The sequence below is a fragment of the Lemur catta genome, chromosome 7 (assembly GCF_020740605.2).
Source record: "Lemur catta isolate mLemCat1 chromosome 7, mLemCat1.pri, whole genome shotgun sequence".
Taxonomy (NCBI): Eukaryota; Metazoa; Chordata; class Mammalia; order Primates; family Lemuridae; genus Lemur; species Lemur catta.
The window spans coordinates 72,763,824-72,785,924 of NC_059134.1; the positions used below are offsets into that span (position 1 = coordinate 72,763,824).

A 22,101-nucleotide genomic window follows, 5' to 3' on the forward strand; every position below is an offset into this window, starting at 1 on the left:
CCTTTTGTCTTGACACGTAAGGGAGCCTATCACACACTATCCTACCCTGTCTTTTTTCACTTCTTACGTCTTGGAGATTTTTCCACACCAGTTTATAAAGAGTTTCCTCATTCCTGTTAACAGCTACACAATGTTTCAACGAAGGCATGTACCTGCCATCCTTTAACCAGCACGGCCATGTTTAAACCCCTATTTAGTATATATGAGGGAACTGATGTCTGAGAGAAATGCCCCGTCACTCAGAGCAGAGGCCTGGCCTCCTGACTCCAGTCCAGTGGCCTTCCAGAGAGCCCAAAGGCCTTCTTCTGAGCCAGGCAGTTTGGGGCTAAACTTTACCACCCCTCTACTCCCCACATATCTCTGCCTGGGCCACTTCTACCTCTGGGTTCTGAGACCACTTCCATCCCAGCTCGTGCCCTCTACCCTGTCTGAGTCTGAACTCAGAAGGTGGCAGCAGGCTCTGCCCCGTCCTGAGGGAAGAGAGAAGCCTTACCTTCCACACTCACCGGTCCTCCCAACACTCGAATGCTGTGTCCACGGCTCTGGAGTCTCAGCTAGTGCCTGGACTGTAGGGTGGCCAGTCTCCTCCTTCCTTTGCGCTAAAAGTGGGGCCACTGGGAGTCGTCCAGCCCTTAAATGTCTGGCCCCCTGGGGGCAATCCCTTGCTCAGGCTCTGCAGCTGTCTCAGCTAGATGGCACACTGCTGTGTGTGTGTGTGTGTGTGTGTGTGTGTGTGTGTGTGTGTGGCGGGGGATGGGAAGTGGGAGAGGGAAGCAAGGCTGGATCCAGAGCCGGAGGAAACGCTGGGGAGGCTGAGGGTGGAAGTCCAGGGGTACTTTTCCTATTCTCTTGAGAATTTTTGGTTCTCACTACTGCTAGGTGGGACCCCTCTGAGCTGAGGAGCTCAGGGTGTGTGTGTGTGAGTCTGCGTGTGCACACGCACATGCTTAGTACATGTGCACACATAGTCCAATGGGGCTCAGGGAACAAAGCAACAAGTCTATATTTTCTAGAGACTGGGAGAGGGAGAGTTGGGGTGGGTCATGGCATCTGCTACTTTGCACAAATCCAGGGGCCACCATTCATGTTGCACTCTATGTGTGGTTCATGCATAGCCTGAGTGGCCTCACAGGGCCACCCTGGGGAAGGACAGGGAAATGTTAGCTCCTTCCCACTCTCACAGCCCAATCTCTCTAATCTGGGTAGCAAGGTAGATCTTCCGGGGGTAGATCTCTGTTTTAGCATGGCTGGAGAGCATGCCCCCTTTCTCTGGGATGCCCATCTGGGCTGCTTCACCCAACCGCTGTTCTTTCCTCATTGTCTGTAGAATACCTTGCATGCCTAGACCATTGACCAACCAACCCAAGGTTCTGGTATCTTGTAAAGAGCAGTTGGTTGGTCAGCAGCCCTTCCCCGGCCCAGGGTGACCCCCACTTGCTAGCAGTGGCATCACAGCTACTTTTGCTCCATCTCAGGGGTACAGGGGATAAGAATACAGCAGGAGTGTCCAGGATGACTTAGGATCTGAGCCCATGGGCAGATTCCCTCAGCCCCCTGGGAGGAGCTATTCTCAGCCCAGGCCTTACAAGGGAAATTTCTGGGCTACAGCTGCCGTTGGGACCTATGGAGCTGACACGGGGTAACAAGGGAGAGCCCCTGGGTGTGACCTGAACATTCCCTTTCCCCAGCCTTGGCCTTTCTGGCCCATCTGTTGGAGCTGGTGGCCTGGAAGATACTTTGCCTTCCCTGGAAGCCTTCCCCACCTGTCCTTGATGCTCCCCATGGCCCCGAGCATTTGGCCAGGCTGGGGTTGAGGGTGTGTGAGAATCCTGCAGAATGGACTTATTTTGGCTTTTCAAATTTGGACTCGCTCCATACTCCCAATCTCCACAAGGGGCGCCAGTGAGCATGAGGGCCAGGCTCCAGTGCGCTTGCCTGGGGGGGTACCCAGAGGCAGGAGTGCAGGGGAGAGGAAAATCACACACACCCAGGAGGTTAGTTTTGCTCAAAATGCTCCGTTTATTGCTCTATTCAATGACCACGAGCGAATTATAAAAAGACACCAAATGTCTCTCTGCCGTGGAATAAATATTTAAAGTCAGCAATAAAAACACGTGGCTCCAAGATAACACACGTTGCCAAAGAGTCATGCATGCCCTGCTGATGGGCTCTCAACACACACATGGACATGGGAACACACGTGGAGCGACACGCAGCGAGACTTCTGGGAAGGCTTTCCCACAGTGACCCAGAGAAACGTCTCACACAGATCTGGGGCTGAGTCCCCATCCCCTCCCCAGAGCTCCCCTCCCCTCCCCCAACCAGGACCCAGATCCTCTGGGTTCCCCACCCCCATCTGTCCCCTTCCTGCCCAATGCCTCACAGGCTGGTCATTGCCTCCTGGGGGCATCTGACACCCAGAGGCCACCCCGGCTGTGATGCCCACCCCAACCCAGAGACCACTCCCCCAGCTGAGATTTCTCTGCCAAGCCCTCAGGAGCTCCCCATGCCTGACCTCCAGGTCCTCAGCACCCACCCGTTCCTGGTCCCAATAACTGGGGGCCAAATGCACTCTGCCTGTCGGGAGAAGTGGGGGTGGGGGCCTGAGGCAGGCACCTCTGCCTGGCTGCTCGGGAGCTGGAGCTCATTACCCCTTTCCCGGGCCGAGGAGACACAGTGTCCGGTACAGACAGCAGAGATGATGGACAGACAACACGCTGCAGCAAGACGCCTGGAGTGCGGCACGGAAATGTTTTGGATCAAGTAGCGATGGAACCGTCATTAAAAACTGAGGCCCCAGGTCTGTGTGGTATAGGTCAGGCCCTGGGGCCCCAGGCCTGGCCTGGCACGTCCCTCCCCCTCCCCCCACTCCCCAGTATGTACAGTAGGAAGAGCTATGCTGGAGGGCAGGGGCCAGGCCCAGGCTAATACAGGAGGCGGGAGCAGACAGGAGGGAAGGAAGCAGGAGGGGGTGAGGGCAGGGAGCAGGCCCAGGACCTGAGGTAGGGCCCTGGGAGGCCAGGGTGAGCGCCCAACTTAGGCTGGGCAGTGCCCAGAGGACCTCAGAGGGGGCACTTGGTCACTCTGGGGACTGGTGGGACAGCTGCTTCTCGTAGAGGCTCATGACGTGGTGCACAAACTGGTACTGCTCGCATGTCTGGATCATGCCACCCCTGCTGGGCAGAGAGGCACGACAGGGATGTGCTCATTGAGGGATGGGCTTTGAGGAGGTGCCCAAAACCCATGCGGTGCCCATGATTTTTGAGGCACGCTAGGGGCCTTGTCCTTGTGAAGCTTGGAGAGACCAACCCTTGCCAACCATTGCCCTCTGCCTCTTCCTGTCGGGGACACAGACGACATGTTCCTCCACTTGCAGCCCCTGTCCTTCTGTCCACCAGATCTGTTTCTCTTCCCTCTTCATCCAGCCCACAAATGTCTGGATACTGCCCCTCCACCCAGCAGTCCTCCTTACTTGCCTGCCTGACAGTCCATACCCAGTGTCCATCTGCCCCTCACCCCCATGCACACATCGGTCTCTCCCTGCTGTCCCCAGAGCCCTAGCCCCCCATGTGCCCCCACCCCTGCCCATGGGCTGACCTGTCCTGACGGAGCTGGCACGTGGTCTTCAGGATGTCCACCACGCCCTCATGCCGCAGCTGCTGGCAGCAGATGCTGGTGGCAATGAAGCAGCCGGTCCTCCCAATCCCTGCACTGAGGGCCGAGGGGATGGGTGGGGTGAGGACAGTGGCTCAGTGGGTGGGGGGCCACCCTGCTTCAGTGGCTGGCTGGGAGGACCCACCTGCAGTGGACGACGATGGGGGCACAGTGGGGCCCCTCCTGCTGGGCTGCCTCCTCCACCTCCCGCACCAGGTGCAGGAGTGGGGGGGCCCGGTCTGGGGTCTTCTGGTCAGGCCAGGATGTGAACCAGTAATGCTTCAGGCCTCGCTCTTCAGTCCCACTCTGTCGAGGAGACAGAGGCCCACCCCAGATACCTGTGAACTCTGTCAGCCCACAAACCAGCCCAGAGATGGGATGGGATGGGAGGAGGACGGACACAGGAAGGACAGAGAGAGTGGGACCCCTTACCCCTCCCATCTAGGCCATTCTACCCAGTGGCACCCGACAGAGACCCAAAGTCAGCCTGGTAGTGGGGGCTGGTTGGTGACACCAGCATTGGTCTTCTCTCTGCTTCTGCCCCAACAATTCCAGGATTATCCGAGAGACGGCAAAAGCCCCTTCCCCAATTAATTACTGTCTCCAGAGTTCCTTATCTTAACAAATGGGCAGTTGCCCCTTAGTGACATAACCCAGAGCCCCAGGAGTCTTCCTCTCACCTTGCTATGCTTTGCCTGTCCGATCCCACCTCTGTCCACATTAAGTGCTGCCAGTTTTACTGCCTCTTCATCCCCCCAACCCCACTAACACCTCCACTTTGACCTTTATCATCACTCCAGTGTGTGGGATCTCTCCCTCATCCCTGACTGCCCCAGATCCAGAGTCAACATGATCTGTCCACACCACAAATCTGGACATGCTGCTCTCCTGCTCAAAACCCTTCGCTATGGACCGAATGTTTGTGTCCCTTCTAAATTCACATGTGGAAACCAAATCCCCGACATGATGGTATCTGAAGATGGCGCCTTTGGGAGGTGATTAGGTCATGAGAGTGGAGCCCTCATGAATGGGATGAGGGCTCTTATGAAAGAGGCCCCGGAGTGCTGCCTCACCCCTTCTGCCACGAGAGGACAGGAACCAGGAAGTGTGCCCTCGCCAGAACCTGATTGTGCCAATGCCTTGATCTTGGACTTCCAGTCTCCAGAACAGTGAGAATTAAATCTGTTGTTCATAAGCCACCCGGTCTATGGTATTTTGTTACAGCACCTGAACATACTACAATACTGTTCGATGGCTCTCATTCCTCTCCAAATTAAACTCACTCTCCTTAGTCCTTAGCCCGGCAAAGACGACACCCAGTACAGGGTCTGTCCTTTCAGGCACAACTCCTGCCCCTGCACACTTGTTACTCGATGTTCCCATACTCCAAAAGGTTTGTATATAAAGTGTCAGGAGCATGTGTACACAACTATTCCATCTTCCATGCCCTTACTTTTACTTTTTTCTCTTTTGGGAATGGTCTCCTCACTTCTTTGCTCCTGGTCAACCCTTCCTCATCCTTTAAGACCCCAATCAGCAGCACCACTTCCAGGAAGCCCTCCCTGAACACGCCGGCTGGCAGAGTGTCCTTCTGTATGCTTCCCTATCTCTAGCTTGGTATTTACCATCTCATGGGCACCTCTTGAGGAGAGTCCAGACTTTGGACAGCTCTGTATCCCCAGTCCCCAACCCAGAACCAAGCCCAGGCCGGTGCTTGTGATGGTTTATAGACAAAAGTAAATATCCTCAAACCCCAAGATGTCCTGGTTCTTTCCCAACCATCCCCACGGCATTGAGAAGATGAGCAGCCCACGCCTCATCTCAGCCTCTGTTTCTGGGGGATTTCTACTTAGGAAGCCAGTTCCTTGGGTCCTTGGGTTACTCGGCTGCAACACAGACCACAGCCTTGCTCCCTGGCCCTTCCTTCCCTCCAGCAAGACCTGTGTTTCTAAGCTGCTCAGGTAGGCAGTGCCCTCTGTGGCTGAGGTGTCCCCTGTGCCCCACCAAGCACACTGTCTAGGGAGAGAGCAGCTCAGAGGGACAAGTCTCAGGCCTTGAGCTCATTTTCTGTGGCTGCACCCTGTGGCTGTCAGCATCAATGGACTTCTCTGGCTGTTTCTGGACAGGGCGTCAGCTTCCTGGTGCCTGGCCCCCCTCTTGCAAGCCTTCCAGGTTATTACTGTGGGCTCCACCTTCCCCAAATATGGGTCTTATCATTTCTCAAAAACAGAACCCACTCATCCCGATTCCAAAGGAACAGTCTCCTCTCTTAGCTGATCCTGAAAGAAGCACAACTTCAGGGTGGGAGGATACCTTCCCCCACTCTACTGAGCTGTTTTGTATTGCTCATATTTTGTAGGTCTTCCTTTTTCTTGCCATTTTCTGTAACCACTGCCTCCCTGTGCAACCCCAAAGCTGCAGGGAGTGCCTGCTCTCTGGTGGACAGATGGGTCACTACAGGCCAGAAACCCAGCATTCCAGGGGAAACGATGTTGCTAGGCAGACCTCCAAGTTATAAGGAACCCTTAGTTTTAACGACAGTGCTGGAGGCTGCTGGAGTCCCCTCACCCAGACAGTCCTGGCCTTGGGTACACTTGAAGCAGAGGTAGAAGGCATTATGAATGACAATGTTATTAAACGCAGCTGAGGTTTGGGAAATGTAATGGGTCTGGTCCTGCCTCTGGCCCCCAAGTCCGATCACCCCTCCCTTATCCCTGCTTATCAGTAAAAGCTGGGAGTTACACAGGCCTGTATTTCAGCTACAGTGGACTGCAGGGCCCTGTTCTCTGTGGAGTCCCCAGTTAAGCCCCTATACTCCATCCTCCCAGCCCGGCCCCAGGCCTCACCTTGAGAGAGATGAGTCGCAGCCGGTAATCCTCAGTGTGAATGACTTTCTGCACGGTGATCTCAACACCGTCGTACACCACCTGCTCCTCTGGCCAGTACTCGGTGCATTTCTGCAGGGGCCCAGATCAGGCTGCGATGCAACCCCATTCCCTTCCCAACGCCCCTCCAGAGGCAGTGGAGAGATATACGAGAGCAACAGATTTGCTGCTACAGAGTGTTGGGTTCAAACCTCAGCTTCATAACCTATAAGCTATTTCCCTTTTCTGAGCCTCAGTTTTCTCGTCTGGAAAATAAATGGAGGTAATGCTCACTCTGAAGAACTTTTATAGGGATTCAAATAAATGGGCCACGATGGGTACGGAAGCAGCCCTCATCAGTCCTGGCAGGCTGGGAGGCCGCAGAGTGTCGTGGGCACTGGAGGTGGAGAGCCCAGCCCCAGGCTCTGCCTCTGTCTGTGTGGCCCTGAGCAAATGACTTAACCTCATGGAGCCTCCCATCTCCTCATCTTGGCCGTGAATGCTGCCAACCTCACAAGATCATCATGAAGGATTAATATGCAAACGAGGTGCTCAGTGTAGGGCACAAAGCTGGTCCCTACCTCATTCATCTCCTCGATGTTGGTGATCATGACGATGATGGGCGTGTGCTCCTGCCACACCATGCGCCAGAAGTCGGCCACCGTGCTGACGATGGGTCCCTGGGTGGCGATGTACACCTTCTCCTCCCCACCGTAGCCCTGTGGCCAGCCAAGTCCAGGCTGTCAGGGTCAGAGGCAGCGCTCCTCGGGCCCAGTCCCCACACTCAGGCTCCTCCCAGGGGCTGGCAGGAGCCAGATTGGCTTGGGGACAAGGCTGGAGGATGGGTCCCCTCAACTCAGGCCTCCCCTTCGGCAAGAGGCCATCGGGGTGGGGATACGTACCCGGATGTAGTTGGCGTTGATGTAGGAACTCAGAGGGTCGTCAGGGTCTGGTGAGATCAGACACACTCTGCTGTGAGGGTCTGGGGTAGGGGGAGACAGGTGAGGCTGGAAGCTGGGCCCTCTTGCGCAGGGCCCACCTTCTGTGGCCCACTCCTGGGCACCCACATTTCTTCTGAGACCTTAGCAGTTCTTCCTTCCCTTGCTCAGCAGCAAAACACTGACCCATCCGTGGTCCATTCGGGGAGGGAGGACCCAGGATGAAGAGGAGAGTAGAGACAGAACCATGCCCTGGGTCTCTACATCTGTAGGCTCCATGCCTATGCTTTGCCCGTGCCCCTTTGGCTGCCCTGTACTTACTGTGTCTTATGTTCTGAGAGGAGAAAGCTAAGTCAAGAGAGGAATCACCTAGGGTGCAGATCCTGGACAGCCGTAGGCTGCTAGAGTTTGAGCACACACTGTCATTGGCTTCTACGTAAGCTTGTAAAATTCATGGCCTTTCAAAGCCTCAGTTTTCCTACCTATAAAAGGAGGGCAAAGATGCCTACTTTCTTGGGCTATTAGGAAGGCAAATGAGAAAACAGATGTGAAAGTGCTATATAAACTGTAAAATGCTTTCAAAAATATAAAGAGCTGTTAAGATTTGGGAGTCTGGCTGGGTGTGGTGGCTCATGTTTATAATCCCAGCACTTTGGGAGGCCAAGGCAGGAGGAGTGCTTGAGGCAAGGAGTTTGAGACCAGCCTGGGCATCATAGGAAGACCCTGTCTCTACAAATAATAATAATAATAATAATAATAATAATAATAAATTAGCCAGGTGTGGTGATGTGTACCTGTAGTCCCAGCCACCCAGGAGGCTGAGGCAGGAGGACTGCTTGAGCCCAAGAATTTGAGGCTGCAGTGAGCTGTCTGTGATCACACCACTACACTCCAGCCTGGGTGACAGAGTGAGACCCTATCTCTAAAAAAAAAAAAAAAAAAAAAAAAAAAAAAAAAGATTTGGGGTAGAACGCTAGCTGAGGGAGACTACTGAGATAAAAAGGGAGAAGTCTCCCACATCTGGAATGAGGCTGTAGGGTCTTAGCTGTGTGAACACATGTGCACAAAGATTTTTTTTTTCCAATCTATTTACACATCAAATCCCACAGTTACAGATTCCCGTATACCCTGCTCTTCCCGGAATAAATTTTGTTTTGTTCCAGCTATAGCCTCCTTGTATTGACTTTTCCGTCAGCCTGCTGAGACTGAGACTGAGATGGGGAGGGATGGGGGTAGGCAGGAAGCTGGCTGGGGGACCAGAGTCCTGGGTTCTGGTCTAGCTTTGTCACCAGCCCACTGTCTTATCCTTTCGCTAGGACTCAGTTTCTCTCCTGTAGTAGGGAGGGCTGAACTAAAGGCACTTCCAGCGTGCACATCATGGGGCTCTCAAAGGCAGTAGAGGGGAGTCATTAAGAGTCTACACCAGAGATCCTGGGTTTAAATCCTGGCTCTATGATTTAACTAGCAGTGTCCAACGTGGGCAATTTATTTAATCTCCCTGTGTCTCACCTGTAAGCTGGAGATACTCCTTCCACAATGATCTCACTTATTTTGTAAAGGTAAAAGGAGTTAATAAGTAGAGCCTTTAGTCATTCAGTTAGACTAGCACATGGTAAATACTATATTGCAGGCAATTGCTGTTATTATTGCTATTATTACAAGTTTTCCCATAAGTTAATGGATAGAAAGAAGGACCCCAAACTCGGTAGGAGGAACAGGAAAGGTGATGTGCCCAAGTCTCTCCTCTCTAGACCCTTTCTTGCCCCAGCCCCGCTGCCTGAGGTTTTGGCAGGTGACTTGGGGGGTGGGGCGGTTCTTATAAAGAGGGGCATGGGGGTGGCAGGGATGGAGAGGAGTGAGGATAAGTGGGCGGGGGTGCTTCTGGGTGACCGGCAGCAGAGAGAAGCAGGAAGCTCTGCCTGGGCCATCTCCTTTCTCCATGTCTGCACGGAATATGTGCTGTTGAGAGTCCAGTGCACAGGACAAGGGGGCGACTGGTGAGAGGTGAGGAAAGGAACCCAGTGACAAAGGGTCTTATAAGCCATGGTTAGAGAGCTGGACCTAAACCTGAGGATTACAAGGGTGACAATGACAGTGTTTAAGGAAGAGAAGGACAAGATTAGGAGTGCTGTTTTGCATCATTTTGGTGGCAGAGGTAGAAGATGGACAGGGGAGGATATGGAAGTCGGGAGACCAGGTAGGAGATTACTGCAATGATCCAAGTAAGAAGTGTCAAGGATCACAGGGCTGCCAGGCCTGGCACGATGCCAGGGGCATTTACATCAATGTAGTCTATGTAAATGGTGCCCCCTGGAATTGGGGAAGATGAAAGCCCTACCCCTAAAAAGTCATTTGGCTGTGAGGATGGAGAAGAGGAGCTAGCTCTGGGAGATATTTGTGCATTCATTCAAACAGGTGCAGGACGTCTACTGTGTGCCAGGCACTGTTTTAGTGCTTGGGATACAGTGGGGAAAGGGACAGATACTGCTCCTCTGCATCTTGTCCCCAGTGCTGCCTGCTGGGCTACTGGTCATTCTGACTATAACTGTGCATGGGCCTGTCTCTCCCAAGAGACTGGGAGCTCCTTGTGCACAGAGTCTGTGTCTTATTCATGTCTAAATTCTCAGGCCTGGAGGCAGGAGCTGAGGAAATGTGTGCCCAGCGAAAGAGAGAACAAACCTCAGGGTGTCCCGGATTTGAGAGGCAGCCACTTCCAAGCCCAACCTGCCCTCTGCCCCCCAACCCAGACTCACAGAGGGTGCAGGGTCAATTCCTGCTAAACACAGACAAGATTCTGTTGGCCTTTGGGGCCTGAAGGCTCTGAGCACGGCTGGAGGTGGCTTGAGCCTCTCAGCAATATGGTGGGGACAGCGAAGAATCACAGCCTACTCCCACCTTCCCCCAGTGGCCGCTCTGAGCAGCCAGCAAAGCCCTGAGTTCTGGGTTCTCTAGCCCCGAGCTCCAAGCTCCAGGTAGGGCTGGGAGCGGGAGGGCCAGATGAGGGAAGAGGTGAGCAGCCCTGAATAATGCATCCTGGCCTTAAATGGCGCTTTGTTTAACCAGAACTACCTAGACACTCTGCAACCATAGCAACTACAAGTCGCTATTTTAAAAGTTAAAAATAAGTCATGACATCTTACATGTTGTTGGAGATGCTGATGGCAAAACTGCTTTTTTAAAGCCTTGCTACTCCACAAACTGAGTGGAGTAGGTTTGCGGGGATCCACTTTCAACAAGTCACCCCCAAGCTAGCCCTGGGGCCTGGGGCCAGAACTTGGCAGGGGTGGCAGGCAGACAAAGGCTTGATAAAAGTCACCTGAAAATGACACCCCAGAGCTGAAAGAGGAACATCAGGTCACCTGGTCTAACCTCCTCCAAAGAAAGAAAATCCTTCTGAGACCTTCTGGGAGGATTGCTCGTGTAGCCTTACTTGAACACATTGAGTGATGGGAAGCTCACTACCTCACAGAGGCAGCTCATTCCCCCGTGGGGTGGATCTACCTGCTAGAGGACTTACAAATGTAGACAGAGAGCCTGATCCTGGGGTCACAGAGGCCCCAGTTTGAAATACAGCTCTGTACTTCCTAGCTGTGTGACTATGGATGAGCCACTTAACCTCTCTGGGCTTCAATTTCCTCTCCTTAGTATCTGCCCACTCTGAAGAGATGGAGGATGTGAAACACCTTTCCGTCACCACACACTGGCTAGGAGCCGCTGTTGTCACCACCCCTTCTGTCTGGGTTTCTGTGGAGCCCAGCACACTTGGCCAGGCAGAGCACAGGTGCAGGGGGTGCTGTGGGAAGAAAGGCACCAGCCTCTGCTCTCACCAGGCTGGGAACCCCCCAGCTCTTCACTGGTCACCTCCCCGCTCTCCATCCCTTCTCCTCCAGTGGTGACTGTCCTGTCACCCCTGGAGGCCCAGCGCTGAGGTCTTCTTGAGGGTGACGGGCACCCAGGTGAAGGTGAGCCGGCCCCCACGTCCCTGGGACAGCGAGTACTTACTGGGAAGTATGGTTTTGTACCGGTTCTTCCGCACCAGCCCAGGGATGTCGTACTCTTTTGGATCCACAAAGTTCATGGGGATTTCCTGCAGGAGGAGGACATGGGGGTGTGAGCACCTATGGGCACCTCACAGACATTTGAATCCAGGGGCTGGCTTGAGTGCATGAATTCATTCAACAAACATTTACTATTAAACGAGTTAGTGCACATAAAGCATTTAGAACAGTGCCTGGCACATGCTGAGTACATAATAAATGTTATTATGACTATGGTTTATTGAAGGCCAATCTGGCATGTAGTAGACACTCAGTAAATGGTTGATGAATGAAGAACAAGACAAAAAGTGACCTGGCCAACTTCTGCCTTCCTCCATATTCTCTGTGCAGCATTCCTGCCCTGGGCATCCCTATCTTGGGAGCCTGGTTCGTGCTGCTTGCTCTGTGGTAACATCACCCCATCCTCATCTCCTCGGGTTCCACCACCTCCTCTGAGAAGCCTTCCCTGATTCTCCAGCAGGAAATTGAAGCCTCCTTCTGAGCCCACAGGTGTATCTGCACCCCCCAATCACTCTCCGTGTCAAGAGCTCCTAGTGGGCACTTCTCTCCTGGCATGTGACCTCTTCTGGGATCTGGCCTCTTTACTTCCATCTATGCCTGTCTCTTCTCTGTTGCTAATCTGCCGTTCTCTGTCCTGCCTCCAGGTCTGAGCTGATGGCGTTCCACTTGCTGGGACCACCGGTCCTCTCCTCCATTTCTGCAGATTGTTCCTACCCTTTAAGGCTCACCCCTGACTCCATGTCCTCCCGATGTCCTCTGGGGCGACTCCCTGATGCCCCTCGCCTCTGCGCTCCCTTCCAATCTGTCCGCACAGTTTAGCACCTGACTGCACCTAGTTTCATACTTTTGTTGTTTTGGGGCACACTAAGTGTGGGCTTTGTGTGTTGAGGTTTGTAATACCTCCCAGGGTTGTTGTGAGAATCAAAAGAAAAAACAAACACGTGCAAAACTGCCCCTGGAGTGGGTGCTCAGGCCACGTTCCTTCCTCTCTGGCAAAATCAACAATGATCCCACGAACAGCAAATGACAGAGAGGATGAAAGTTCTTTCTTCAAGGGGAGATGATGGCGGTGGGAACGCAGCAGGAGATGAGGCTGGGGTGGCTGAGGAAGGCTTTCTAGAGGCATCCAGGGTGGAGGAGGAGACAGGCACAGGTGGGGCTCACCTAGTTTGCAGGGGTGGGGGTTGGGGTGGATGGCTGACAAAGGAGGCCGGGGCTGGACTAACTCAGGTGAGGTGGGCTGGCTGCCTATGCAGACGGTGCCGGGTTCTGGGAACGTGGGGCAGGGGGGTCTTCCCAGAGGGGAGAGCCATTTGGTCCAGGTAGGGAGCAGGGGGGGCAGGGGCGAGAGGCCAGGAGAAAGGAGATGTGAGGGAGGCACACTCTTCCCCAGCCCTATGGCTTCTACCAGGAGGAACTTTCTCCCAGTACTCACGGCCTCGTCCCCATTCCTGCCCACAGAAGTGGGCAACTGCCTGATAGGTAAGTTTGATTGAGGAAATGGGCTCTGGGGCCTCAGCCCCTTCCTTCCTCCTCCTCTGGGGGGCCCTCTTGCCAAGAAGGAATTACAGGGATGCCCCTGTAGGGCAAGGCCGGAGATGTACCAGCACCACCTATGGTGGGTGGAAAGTTCATTTAATTCTGGGGCTTGGTATTAGGAAGCTCACTGTTGCTAAGCTCATTTCAAACTTCATTGGCAATAGAAGGGATACTGTGCTCTCCTATGTCTTAGCTCTTCATTGGTTGAGCCCTCAGGCAGGTAAACAGGGCTGTCATTTATTGGGCCCCTAAAAACCCAACAGGAGGCAGCAGGAGGTTGTGGCAGAGGCAGGCGGGAGGTGATCAGGACCCAAGCTAGAGCTCCAGGGGTGGGAAGGAGGGGAGGTGACTGGAGAGATTTCAAAGGGGGATGAACAAAGCTTGGCAGGAGGAGGATGAGAAAACAGGAGAGTCAGATGAGAAGGCTTTCTATGGCTTTCAGAGCACAGTACCAGGTCATAAAGACTTACAAATGCCACCGTACAGCAATCACCCTGCTAGGTGCTTTGCATATGTTATCAACCTCTTTAATCCTTGCAACAACCCTATTATTTTCATCCCCATTTTCCAGATGAGGAAACCGAGGCTCAGAGAGGAAGGAGCTTCCCCAAGATGGTGGGAGAGCTGATGATGAAGTGATGTTAGTCTACTGCAGGTGCTGAGCTTTGGGCACCATGCTCCACTGCCTGGCTAGGTCGGTGGCTGATGTGAGCACAAAGGCCCATCCAGAGGGAGGTGGCCGGCTCAGGGGGACTCACAAAGAATTCTGCCTGAAGCAGGAAAGGGTCCAGGGCCTTTTCGTGAAGCTCCTCGGCTTGGAGGACGCGGGAGGCGCTGAGCAGGTATTCGCGGGCTGACTCCTCACGTGGAGACATGAGATAGCCAAAGCCCTCCTCGTTGCAGCCCGGAGTGCACATGTCCAGGGTCAGGGAGACGTTGGAGCCCCTCCTGGAAGGACCCGGAAAGGGGGAGTAAGTTTCAGGTGCCGGGAGGGGCACCAGCTGGGGGCCTTGAGGGAAGGGAGGGAAAGAGCAGGTGGGAACAGGGTGGGCTCGAGGAAGAGGAGTGGGAGTGTGACAAGATCCCTGTCAAAGGTGCATGAATCTCAGCCTCGAGGAGTAGACCTGACTCTGTCTCCTTCCTCCCACCGTGCAGCAGTTGGGTTGGGGGTTTGGGGCCCTAGTTCCAAAAGTTCCATCCACAACAACCCCAACATCCCAACATGGCCCTCCTCTGGCCTCTCCTCTGTCACTGCTGGAGGCAGTTCCTCCCTGGGGTCCTCAGGTGGATGGGTCTCACAGAGAGGACACCCGCCTAGAGCAGAGAAGCAGGGCTCGAGCCCAGAGGATGCTCCAGACCCTCTGTGTCACAGTCCTGGGCCCAGCAGTCCTGGGACGAGGCTGCCAATGAGTCAAGGACATCTCATGCAGGACAGGCCAGGACCCTCAGCTGTCAGGGAACGAAGGAGTCCCAGGAGCAGCAAGGATGTCCACACTACACAGACTCCACCATGCTCAGCGTCTACAACCACAGACCGGGAAGGCCCTCGTTATATAGAAAGGGAAACTGAGTCTCCATGAGAGGGTAAGAATTGCCTAGGCTCCTCACAATAAGGGGGTGACAGAGCTGAAACAAAAAGCTTGGTTTTCTGACTCCTCATACCGCGTTCTTTCCATGATATTGTGTAGGGAACTCAAACCCGGTGTGATCTGGCTTACCCACCGAGGCACTGAAAGGAGGGTGTCTACACCCAAAGTGTGCTCTGTGGAACACTATGAGCACTCCATATGGGGGATTCTATAGTCAAGTGATTTTGAGAAATGCCACATACTGCTCCCCTGCTGATTTACAATGAACACAAGCATGTTAAAGGCCATGACAAGTCCTGCAGTAAAGAGACCGACTCAAACTTACTTGAGCACAGGAGAGTGTGTGTGAATGTGTACATACATGTGTGTGCACGTGCAGTTAACAGTATTTCTCAGCACTCATCTTGGGGCACTCTGACCTACACGAATGACCTCAAGAACATGTGTCTGCGCTGGCTAAGCCAGGAGGCCAGCTTTGTCCTAGGCCCTAGGAATCAGAGTCAGACATCCACCCATCTGATCGAGAGCTGTGTGCTTGAGGGCCCATAAAGCCCGCCCCTCCTCCACCCCTCCCACCTCTCCTGCAGACCCATGGACTTGACGGTCAGCGAGGCGGGGTCAGCCTCAGGCTTGATGTCCATCACGCAGTCAAACACAGGCGTCTCAGGCACTGGATCCAGGTCCAAGAAGTCATCCTCGACCTTCTCCTCCATCCACTCCGAGTAGGTGAAGGAGGGCTGGCGGGTCACTGACTGGCGCCTGTCCTCAGGGGGCAGCGGCGCGGCTGGCTCGGGGGTGGTCCTCAGGAGGTGCCACACCTGGTTGGAGGTGTACAGCATCACGGGCCTGGGACCATGCCAGCTGCCTCCTGGGTTCCTGGGGTGCCCGTGGGATTGAGTCCCCAGCCCCTCAATGTGTCTAGAGTCTCCCTGCTCTCCTGGGGCTGCAGACATGGCACTACCCCTCACCTACATGACAGCCTCCACCCCCCATTCTCCCTCCCTGCCCCTCTCCCCCCAACCCTCTATTTCTTGTGGATTCAGCCCTTCTTGGGGGGTCCTGGGGGTTCCTACACCAGTCTTCTCCCTGCTTCAGTCCCTGTCCCCAGCCCAGATTCCTGCAAACCAATTTTCAGAGCGAAGGAGCCTCTCACTCCAGACTGGGCACACTGGTGGGAGGAGACAGAGACCCACCCTCGTCCTGGCTGGGATGCCTAGCCTGTGGGTGGGGTGGGAGCGGTGGGGATCGGGGCGCAGGGTCAGAGGAGGTGAGTACCGAGGCTGGGTCAGGAGGTGCCTTACCAGGGTGGTGCCGAGGACCAGGCCCACAGACAGAGAGACCAGCAGCAGACTGGGGACTCCCCAGGTCCCAGCGCCCAGCCAGGCCTGGGGGACAGCAGATAAACACGTAAGCGTGGTGGCCGGGGCAGTGTTCTCATCTATTTCAGCGGTGACAAAACTTAGGCTCTGAAAACTGCATCCTAGGTCGGGGGGTGAGGAGCAGGCAGAAGCACTTCAGGGGCTCAGGGAAGGTGGGACTGGAGGCCCCCGCCAGATCCCTTCCACCCTGGGGCTCCCTCAAGTGTACTCACCGCGGGTCCCAGCTGTTTCAGAAGCGTCAGCAAGGAGGCGATGAGGTCTGTGGCATTCTGCGACCAGATGTGGCCATAGCCGCTGAACCAGAGCACCCCGCAGGCAAGCTGGGGCAGCCAGGGGGAGCGGACTGGGTGCAGAGCCCAGTCTCGCCCCCATATTCCCCCTGCACAGCTCAGCTTCAGCCTCGACTGGGCTCCCCAAGGAGGGCCCTGAACCTCTAAGGTCCACACTGGGCAGCTGGGGGAAGGGCCCAGGTACCCGGTGCCCAGAGGAGGCCCCAGGACTCTCCCTGGAGAAAAGCTGACTGAAGGAGGCCAAGAGAAAGCCCTTCCCAGAGGGGACCCGTCAGGTGCGCACGTGAAAAGGGAAGTCTCCCAGAAAGGCCTCCACAGACGTGAGTCCTCAGAGAGAACCCCGCAGGACTGGGGGGCAGGGGAGGGCTCTGTGTCCCTGATTCTGGGGTTCGGGAGGGCAGGGTGTGAGGGCTTAGCTACTGAGGCCTTAGCTCGGAATTCCAGCCTCCCCTCGCACCAGCCTGGAGTCCCCGAGGGACACCAAGGAGGCCCCTCAGCCCTCTGCCTCCCAGGCGGCCATGTTGGGGAGGAAGTGGAAGGCTGGCCCTCCGCCCGCCCTCTCCCCGGGTCCTCGCGAGGCCTGTGACATCCTTACCAGGAGCTGGGAGGCTGCAAACAGGCACAGGCTGCTCCTGACAGTGAGGGAGTGGCTCCCGGAGCCTCGAGGTGGTGGCTTCTGAGCTGGCTCTGAGGGCAGCGAGGGAGGAGGGGGCGGTGGCATCTCTCTGTGCGAGTCTGGGAGCCCTTCGGCCTCGTCCCGCGCCTCCATCACTACCGGCTGGGGGAGACCTGCAGAAGGCGGGCATGCGGCCGGTGACTCCGGCCCCTCGGCGCACAGGCCTCTGCGACCCGCGGTGGCCGCTCCTTTCGGGGTTGCTGTGGCTCCCTCTCAATCCGGGATCAGTCAGCCTGGCTCCACTTCCAGCAGTCACCCTCGATTAGCAAAGCAATATTCACCTACCTTCGTCAGAAAGAGCTAAGTGTGGGTGGACAAATTATTTCTCTTTTATTTCTCCAGTAACAGAGTTAAAATGGCAGGAGGTTTTTCAGGGAGTTAATATCGTTGTATTTACGCAGCTTCATTCTTTTCCATTTCTTAAGGAAATAAAAAACAACCACCTCAAACCCAATTAAAAAAGGAAAAAAAAAAAAAAAAGACATGGCATAACCAGGACGTGACCCTGAACAAACTCACCCACGCCTGCCCTCCGGATTTTTGCCTCTCGGGATCTGTGCCCTGAGTGGGGCTGGAGGCTGGGCTCTTGACAAGGTCACAGCCACTTGTCTCGCCCACCCATCCCGAGACCCCCACACTGAGAGGTGATAGGGGACAGTCAGCGCAATGTGGAGGAACATCCTCGTGAAGCAGAATTGATATTAGATGCCTGGGATCCAGTTCTAGCTCTGCCCCTAGTTGATGTGACCTGGGGATAGTCGCTCCCTCTCTGGGTCTCAGTTTCCCCACCTGGAAAATGGGGGTTGGGCTCTAGCCTTAGTTTTCTAACTGTGCTTTCAGAACCCTTGTGTTTTCTCAGATGCACCAGGGGCTGTTATCAAGTGCTCCTCAAGGGAGGAAGCTCTGCCTGTACTCGTCCACATCCTGGAGCTGTGCTAAGGTTATTTCAATGCAGAGTTCCATTACTAAACAGTCTGAACACGACTGGCTTAGATCTGAGCCCCTGGTTACAGTATGGGGGTTGCAGCTGCAGCCACCTCAGTGAGTCCCAGATATTGGAGGTCCCTGCCCAAACTCACACCTTTACTTTATTGCCAGGAAGAGAGGGGCCAAGAAAATGGGTGTGTACAGCTAGACAGCTGGGATGGGGCTGTCTGCACATCACGGTGTATTCGGGACAATGGATTTCTTTTCTGGGTGGGTGACAACAGAACCACGTGAGGCCAACATAGCTGTCTGTCCATGTGCTTGCCCGCTCGTTCGACATTTACTGAGCATCTCCCACCTTCTAGACCTACAGTGTGGCGCAGTGCCCAGGTCCTGGAGATGCTGCATTTGTATCACAGGCTCCTCTGTCCCAGCTGCTGAGCCTGTATGGCTCCCCACCTGCTGCCTTCCAGCCACACTCCTTGCAGTTCCTCGGGTAAGCCTGCCCCCTGTGCTGTGCACATGCTATTCTCTCTGCCTGGAACACCCCTCCAACTCCCTGCTCCCCTTCCCTGCCTCCCACATACTTTGCCAAGGTCACTCCTATTCAGATCTCAATCAGAAGTCTCTTGGAGTGGGTCCCGCCCACATACAAGCACCCTACACCTGTCCTTCATCCCACCAGCAACAACACACCTGGAACGTGCAGGGCCCTGTTCTGAGTGCTCTCCATGTTAATTTATTTACTCCTCACGGTACCCCTATGAAGTTGGTACTACTGTTACCTCCATTTTACAGAAGAGGAAGATGAGGTGCAGGGGGATTAAGAGAGCTGCCCAGAGTCACCTAGCTGCTAAGTGGCGGAGGTGGGTTCAACCTTAGGCAGTCACATGGGCACCAGGCTACATTACACTCGCTATGGTTTACAAAATAATTTCTGACTATCACCTCCTCTTCTTGCTTAGAAGTTCCATGAGGGCAGGCGTGGGATCAGTTTTGCTCATCACAATTGTCTACAGGATCTAGGACAAGTCCCGGCATGCAAGTCTACAATAAATATTTACTAAATGAGTGAATGATGATGGGCAGATGATAATCTTGTACTCGGTTTTCTTACCTGATAAATGGGATAATAATGCACGCTTTGAAAAGCTGTTATAAAGATCTTAGATACTATAGATGAGACACCTGGCATGGTGCCAGGCATTTAGTAGGTAACCAATAAATGGAAGATTATAATTATGATGACACATAATTCTTGCCTTCAAAAGGCTCCCAGTCTCATGGGTAAAACAGACCAGTAAATACATGTTTACAACAAAATGCAGCAAGCACTAAATCGGAGTGCTAGTGGAGTCTAAGAGGCAGGGGAAGGGCATCTCCTCTGCCCATGCAGGTTACTGTTTCTGACCATCTGAGCAGTCAGCTTGGATCCCGGGAGCAAGGTGTAAAAGGAAAAGCTGCTGCTACAAGACGGATCATTTGGAAGTCAAGAGTTGCTACTATTGATAAGCAGAGGGTTGACTTCTCAAGGGGCAAGGTCTCCACTCACACACGGTTGACAAGTGATGCCAAGTATGAAAGGGTGGGAAGGGTATAGGCTTGGTGGTCACCTGGCCTCTATGCCTTGGCTCTGCACCGCACACACTGGGGACCTGGGGCAATCTCTTCTCCTCCCTGGATCTCAGTAAAAAGAGGGGCTTGAACGAGAATTCAGTGCTGCTTAGACGTTTCTGCCAACCTCAGAGGAGAGGGAATAACGGCCTTTGGGGAATAACGGAAAGCTCACATGATCTTAGACTTTGCTGCTTTGTTTTACAATATTTGGGTGTTCTGTGTTCTACACTACGACATACCTGTACTCATTTTGATATTAAAATAATGTTTTTTCCCCCCTCCTAAAGTTTCGAATCAATTTATGTTTCAGGAAGATGGGTGACATTTATCCTGTGGCTTTGCCCTCAGGGGTACATGCACCCTAGTCTGAGAAGCATGGAACTTGTCTGCAATAAAACATCACGCAGCCGTTATAAATGACTCTGTTGATGAATATTTAATAACACGGAAGGAAATTTCAATGGTATGGAGTGAGAAAGGCAAGGTTACAAAACAGTATGATTTCCCTGGCCTTAAAAATTAAGAAAGGACAAATGTGTCTATAAAAAGATGAAAAACACCTGAGGTAAGGTTAGAGGTTAACATGATAGTGCTGTAGAGCCTGGAGCACAGCAAATGCCTGGCATACAGTAAGTGCTTAATAAATGCTGTACTTGGCAAGTGGGAAGAATATAAGCCACAGTTATTTGGTGGTGAGATTGGAGGTGATTTCACTCACATATCCTAAATTTCCTTCAATAGATATATCTGTGATACGTGTGTGCATACATATACGCACACATTTGTAGTGAGAAAAACTATTTTTTAAAAAAGATCAAAATTTTGAGTTCAGATATCATGAAACGTGGTATTCCCAAGTTTCAGGCCCTGACTCCCACCTGTCACATTAAATACATAGCTGGGATATCAGAGATTGGCAGAGAATGTGCAGCTCTCTGAGACCCACCCAGCAGCAGAACAGCCACTCAGAAGGCAGGTCCCTTGGATTCTGTGTGATCATCACTTTTGCACATGAAAGACAGCAGGTTAGCTGCCTTGTACATTATGGGGGTGGAAGAAAAACTGCAGGCTGGTAGGGCCCTGTATGCATATCCCAGAGACAAAGGGGGAGCCTTTTTATTTTTATTTTTTTAAGAACCACTGGATGCCTGCAGCCCTGGGGGCCAGATACATCCAAATGACAGGTTTACTGGGCATCTGGTATATGTATATCTTTCAGAGCAGGGTTTATTTAAAAGTTTTTCTGGGTAGAAATCTGACATCTTTTAATCCAGCAAGATACATTTTCAAACACACACTATATGCCACATATTATTTTGAGGGAGATCCATGGACCTCAGGTTAAGAGCCCCTGATCTCAGGGGTGGGCAGTGGGCATTTGTGATAGAAAGTGGTAGAAGTTGCAGAGATGGAGAACTGGGTTAGGAACCCACCTCTCTGATTTTAGTCTCTGTGCATTTGTGCATCGAGTCCAGCACACATCTATTGAGTGCTAATTATATGCCAAGCACTGGGAACACAACGATTCAACTTCATGCAATTCAGGAAGTATTTACTGCGTACCTACTTTGCCAAGCACCGGGCTAGGCTCTGGGGGATACAGCAGTGAACAAAACAGTCCCCACCTGCACAGACCACTGTGGTCCTGGGCCCATTTGTCCTTTTGGCCTCTGTTCTGCTCCTAGAGATCGTGTCAGCTCTTCTCTCTGCCCTGCCCTCTCTTTCACTCACTATCTTGTTCTGGGAATGACAATGTCACCTCACCAGGCTGGCTCTGTGCAGTTCCCGAAATGCTTCTACGCACGCAGTTTCATTCGCTTCTTTTGGCAGCCCTATGAGGTAGACATTATCATCATCACCCCTGTTTTGTTGGTGAGAGGCGGCTGCTTGTGTCAAGGGCTGGCTTTTCAATAGTTCACAGCGAGGTAGCTGCTTTGCCACGCATGAAACCCTGACTCAGAGGCAGCTTGCTGACAAGTGATTTAACATCAGGCTCCTTATGGGCTTGCCTCCTGCACAGGGTGAAGAAATTTTCCAGAAGAAATCAAGGCTTAGGGAGGTTAAGTGCCTTGCCCAAGTAAGTGCAGACCTGAGATTTGAACACAGGGCTTCCGAACACTAAGAGGTGTGTCCATTTTGCCAAACTGCTTCTCAGCAAAGGGTCACTGCAGCAAGGCAGGGAGGATGGTGAGAGCTTGTGAGGGCAGCAGGCCTTGGGTCTGGGGGAACCTTGAACCCTAACAAGCTGCATGGGGGTGGAGATGCAGCTCTTGTGCCTGATCCTCGGCTAATGGATCCTCCCAGGCTATACGTAGGAAGTGAAGAAAAGCAGTGCTGGAAGGAGCCCAGGGCAAAGCGCTAGGTGTGCTGGGAAAGGCATGCAGGCAAATGGCCTTCAGACTTCACCTGCGGCGTGTGGAACGCTATGATCCCTCTCCTGTCACCTAGCTCCCACATCCCGCCATTAAACTCTGCAGCTACCCTGTGCCCCGGGGCTGGCGCTGCCTGAGTTCCAGAGCTGCGGCTGCTCCGTCAGTGACTCATCCTTCGAGCTCCCAGGCTGGCAGCCC

The 22,101-nt window shown here is 53.6% G+C and overlaps 1 protein-coding gene across 3 annotated transcripts in view; it reads right to left on the reverse strand.

Annotated features, from left to right (window-relative positions):
* Positions 1-2,446: 2,446 nt before the first annotated feature.
* Positions 2,447-22,101, reverse strand: part of PTPN5 (protein tyrosine phosphatase non-receptor type 5) — a 58,213-nt gene continuing 38,558 nt past the window's right edge. The window contains exons 3-14 of one of the 3 annotated variants that reach the window (XM_045556556.1): positions 16,907-17,100; positions 16,234-16,341; positions 15,944-16,027; positions 15,219-15,460; positions 13,812-14,001; positions 11,459-11,543; positions 7,421-7,500; positions 7,100-7,237; positions 6,501-6,611; positions 3,800-3,960; positions 3,598-3,711; positions 2,447-3,173 (exon numbers count right to left, since the gene is read on the reverse strand). In XM_045556556.1, coding sequence (XP_045412512.1) covers positions 3,080-3,173; positions 3,598-3,711; positions 3,800-3,960; positions 6,501-6,611; positions 7,100-7,237; positions 7,421-7,500; positions 11,459-11,543; positions 13,812-14,001; positions 15,219-15,460; positions 15,944-16,027; positions 16,234-16,341; positions 16,907-17,100 — 1,601 coding nt within the window. In that variant the 3' untranslated portion in view covers positions 2,447-3,079. The remainder of the gene's footprint in view (positions 3,174-3,597; positions 3,712-3,799; positions 3,961-6,500; positions 6,612-7,099; positions 7,238-7,420; positions 7,501-11,458; positions 11,544-13,811; positions 14,002-15,218; positions 15,461-15,943; positions 16,028-16,233; positions 16,342-16,906; positions 17,101-22,101) is intronic. The other 2 variants (XM_045556557.1, XM_045556555.1) reach the window with 2 other exon arrangements.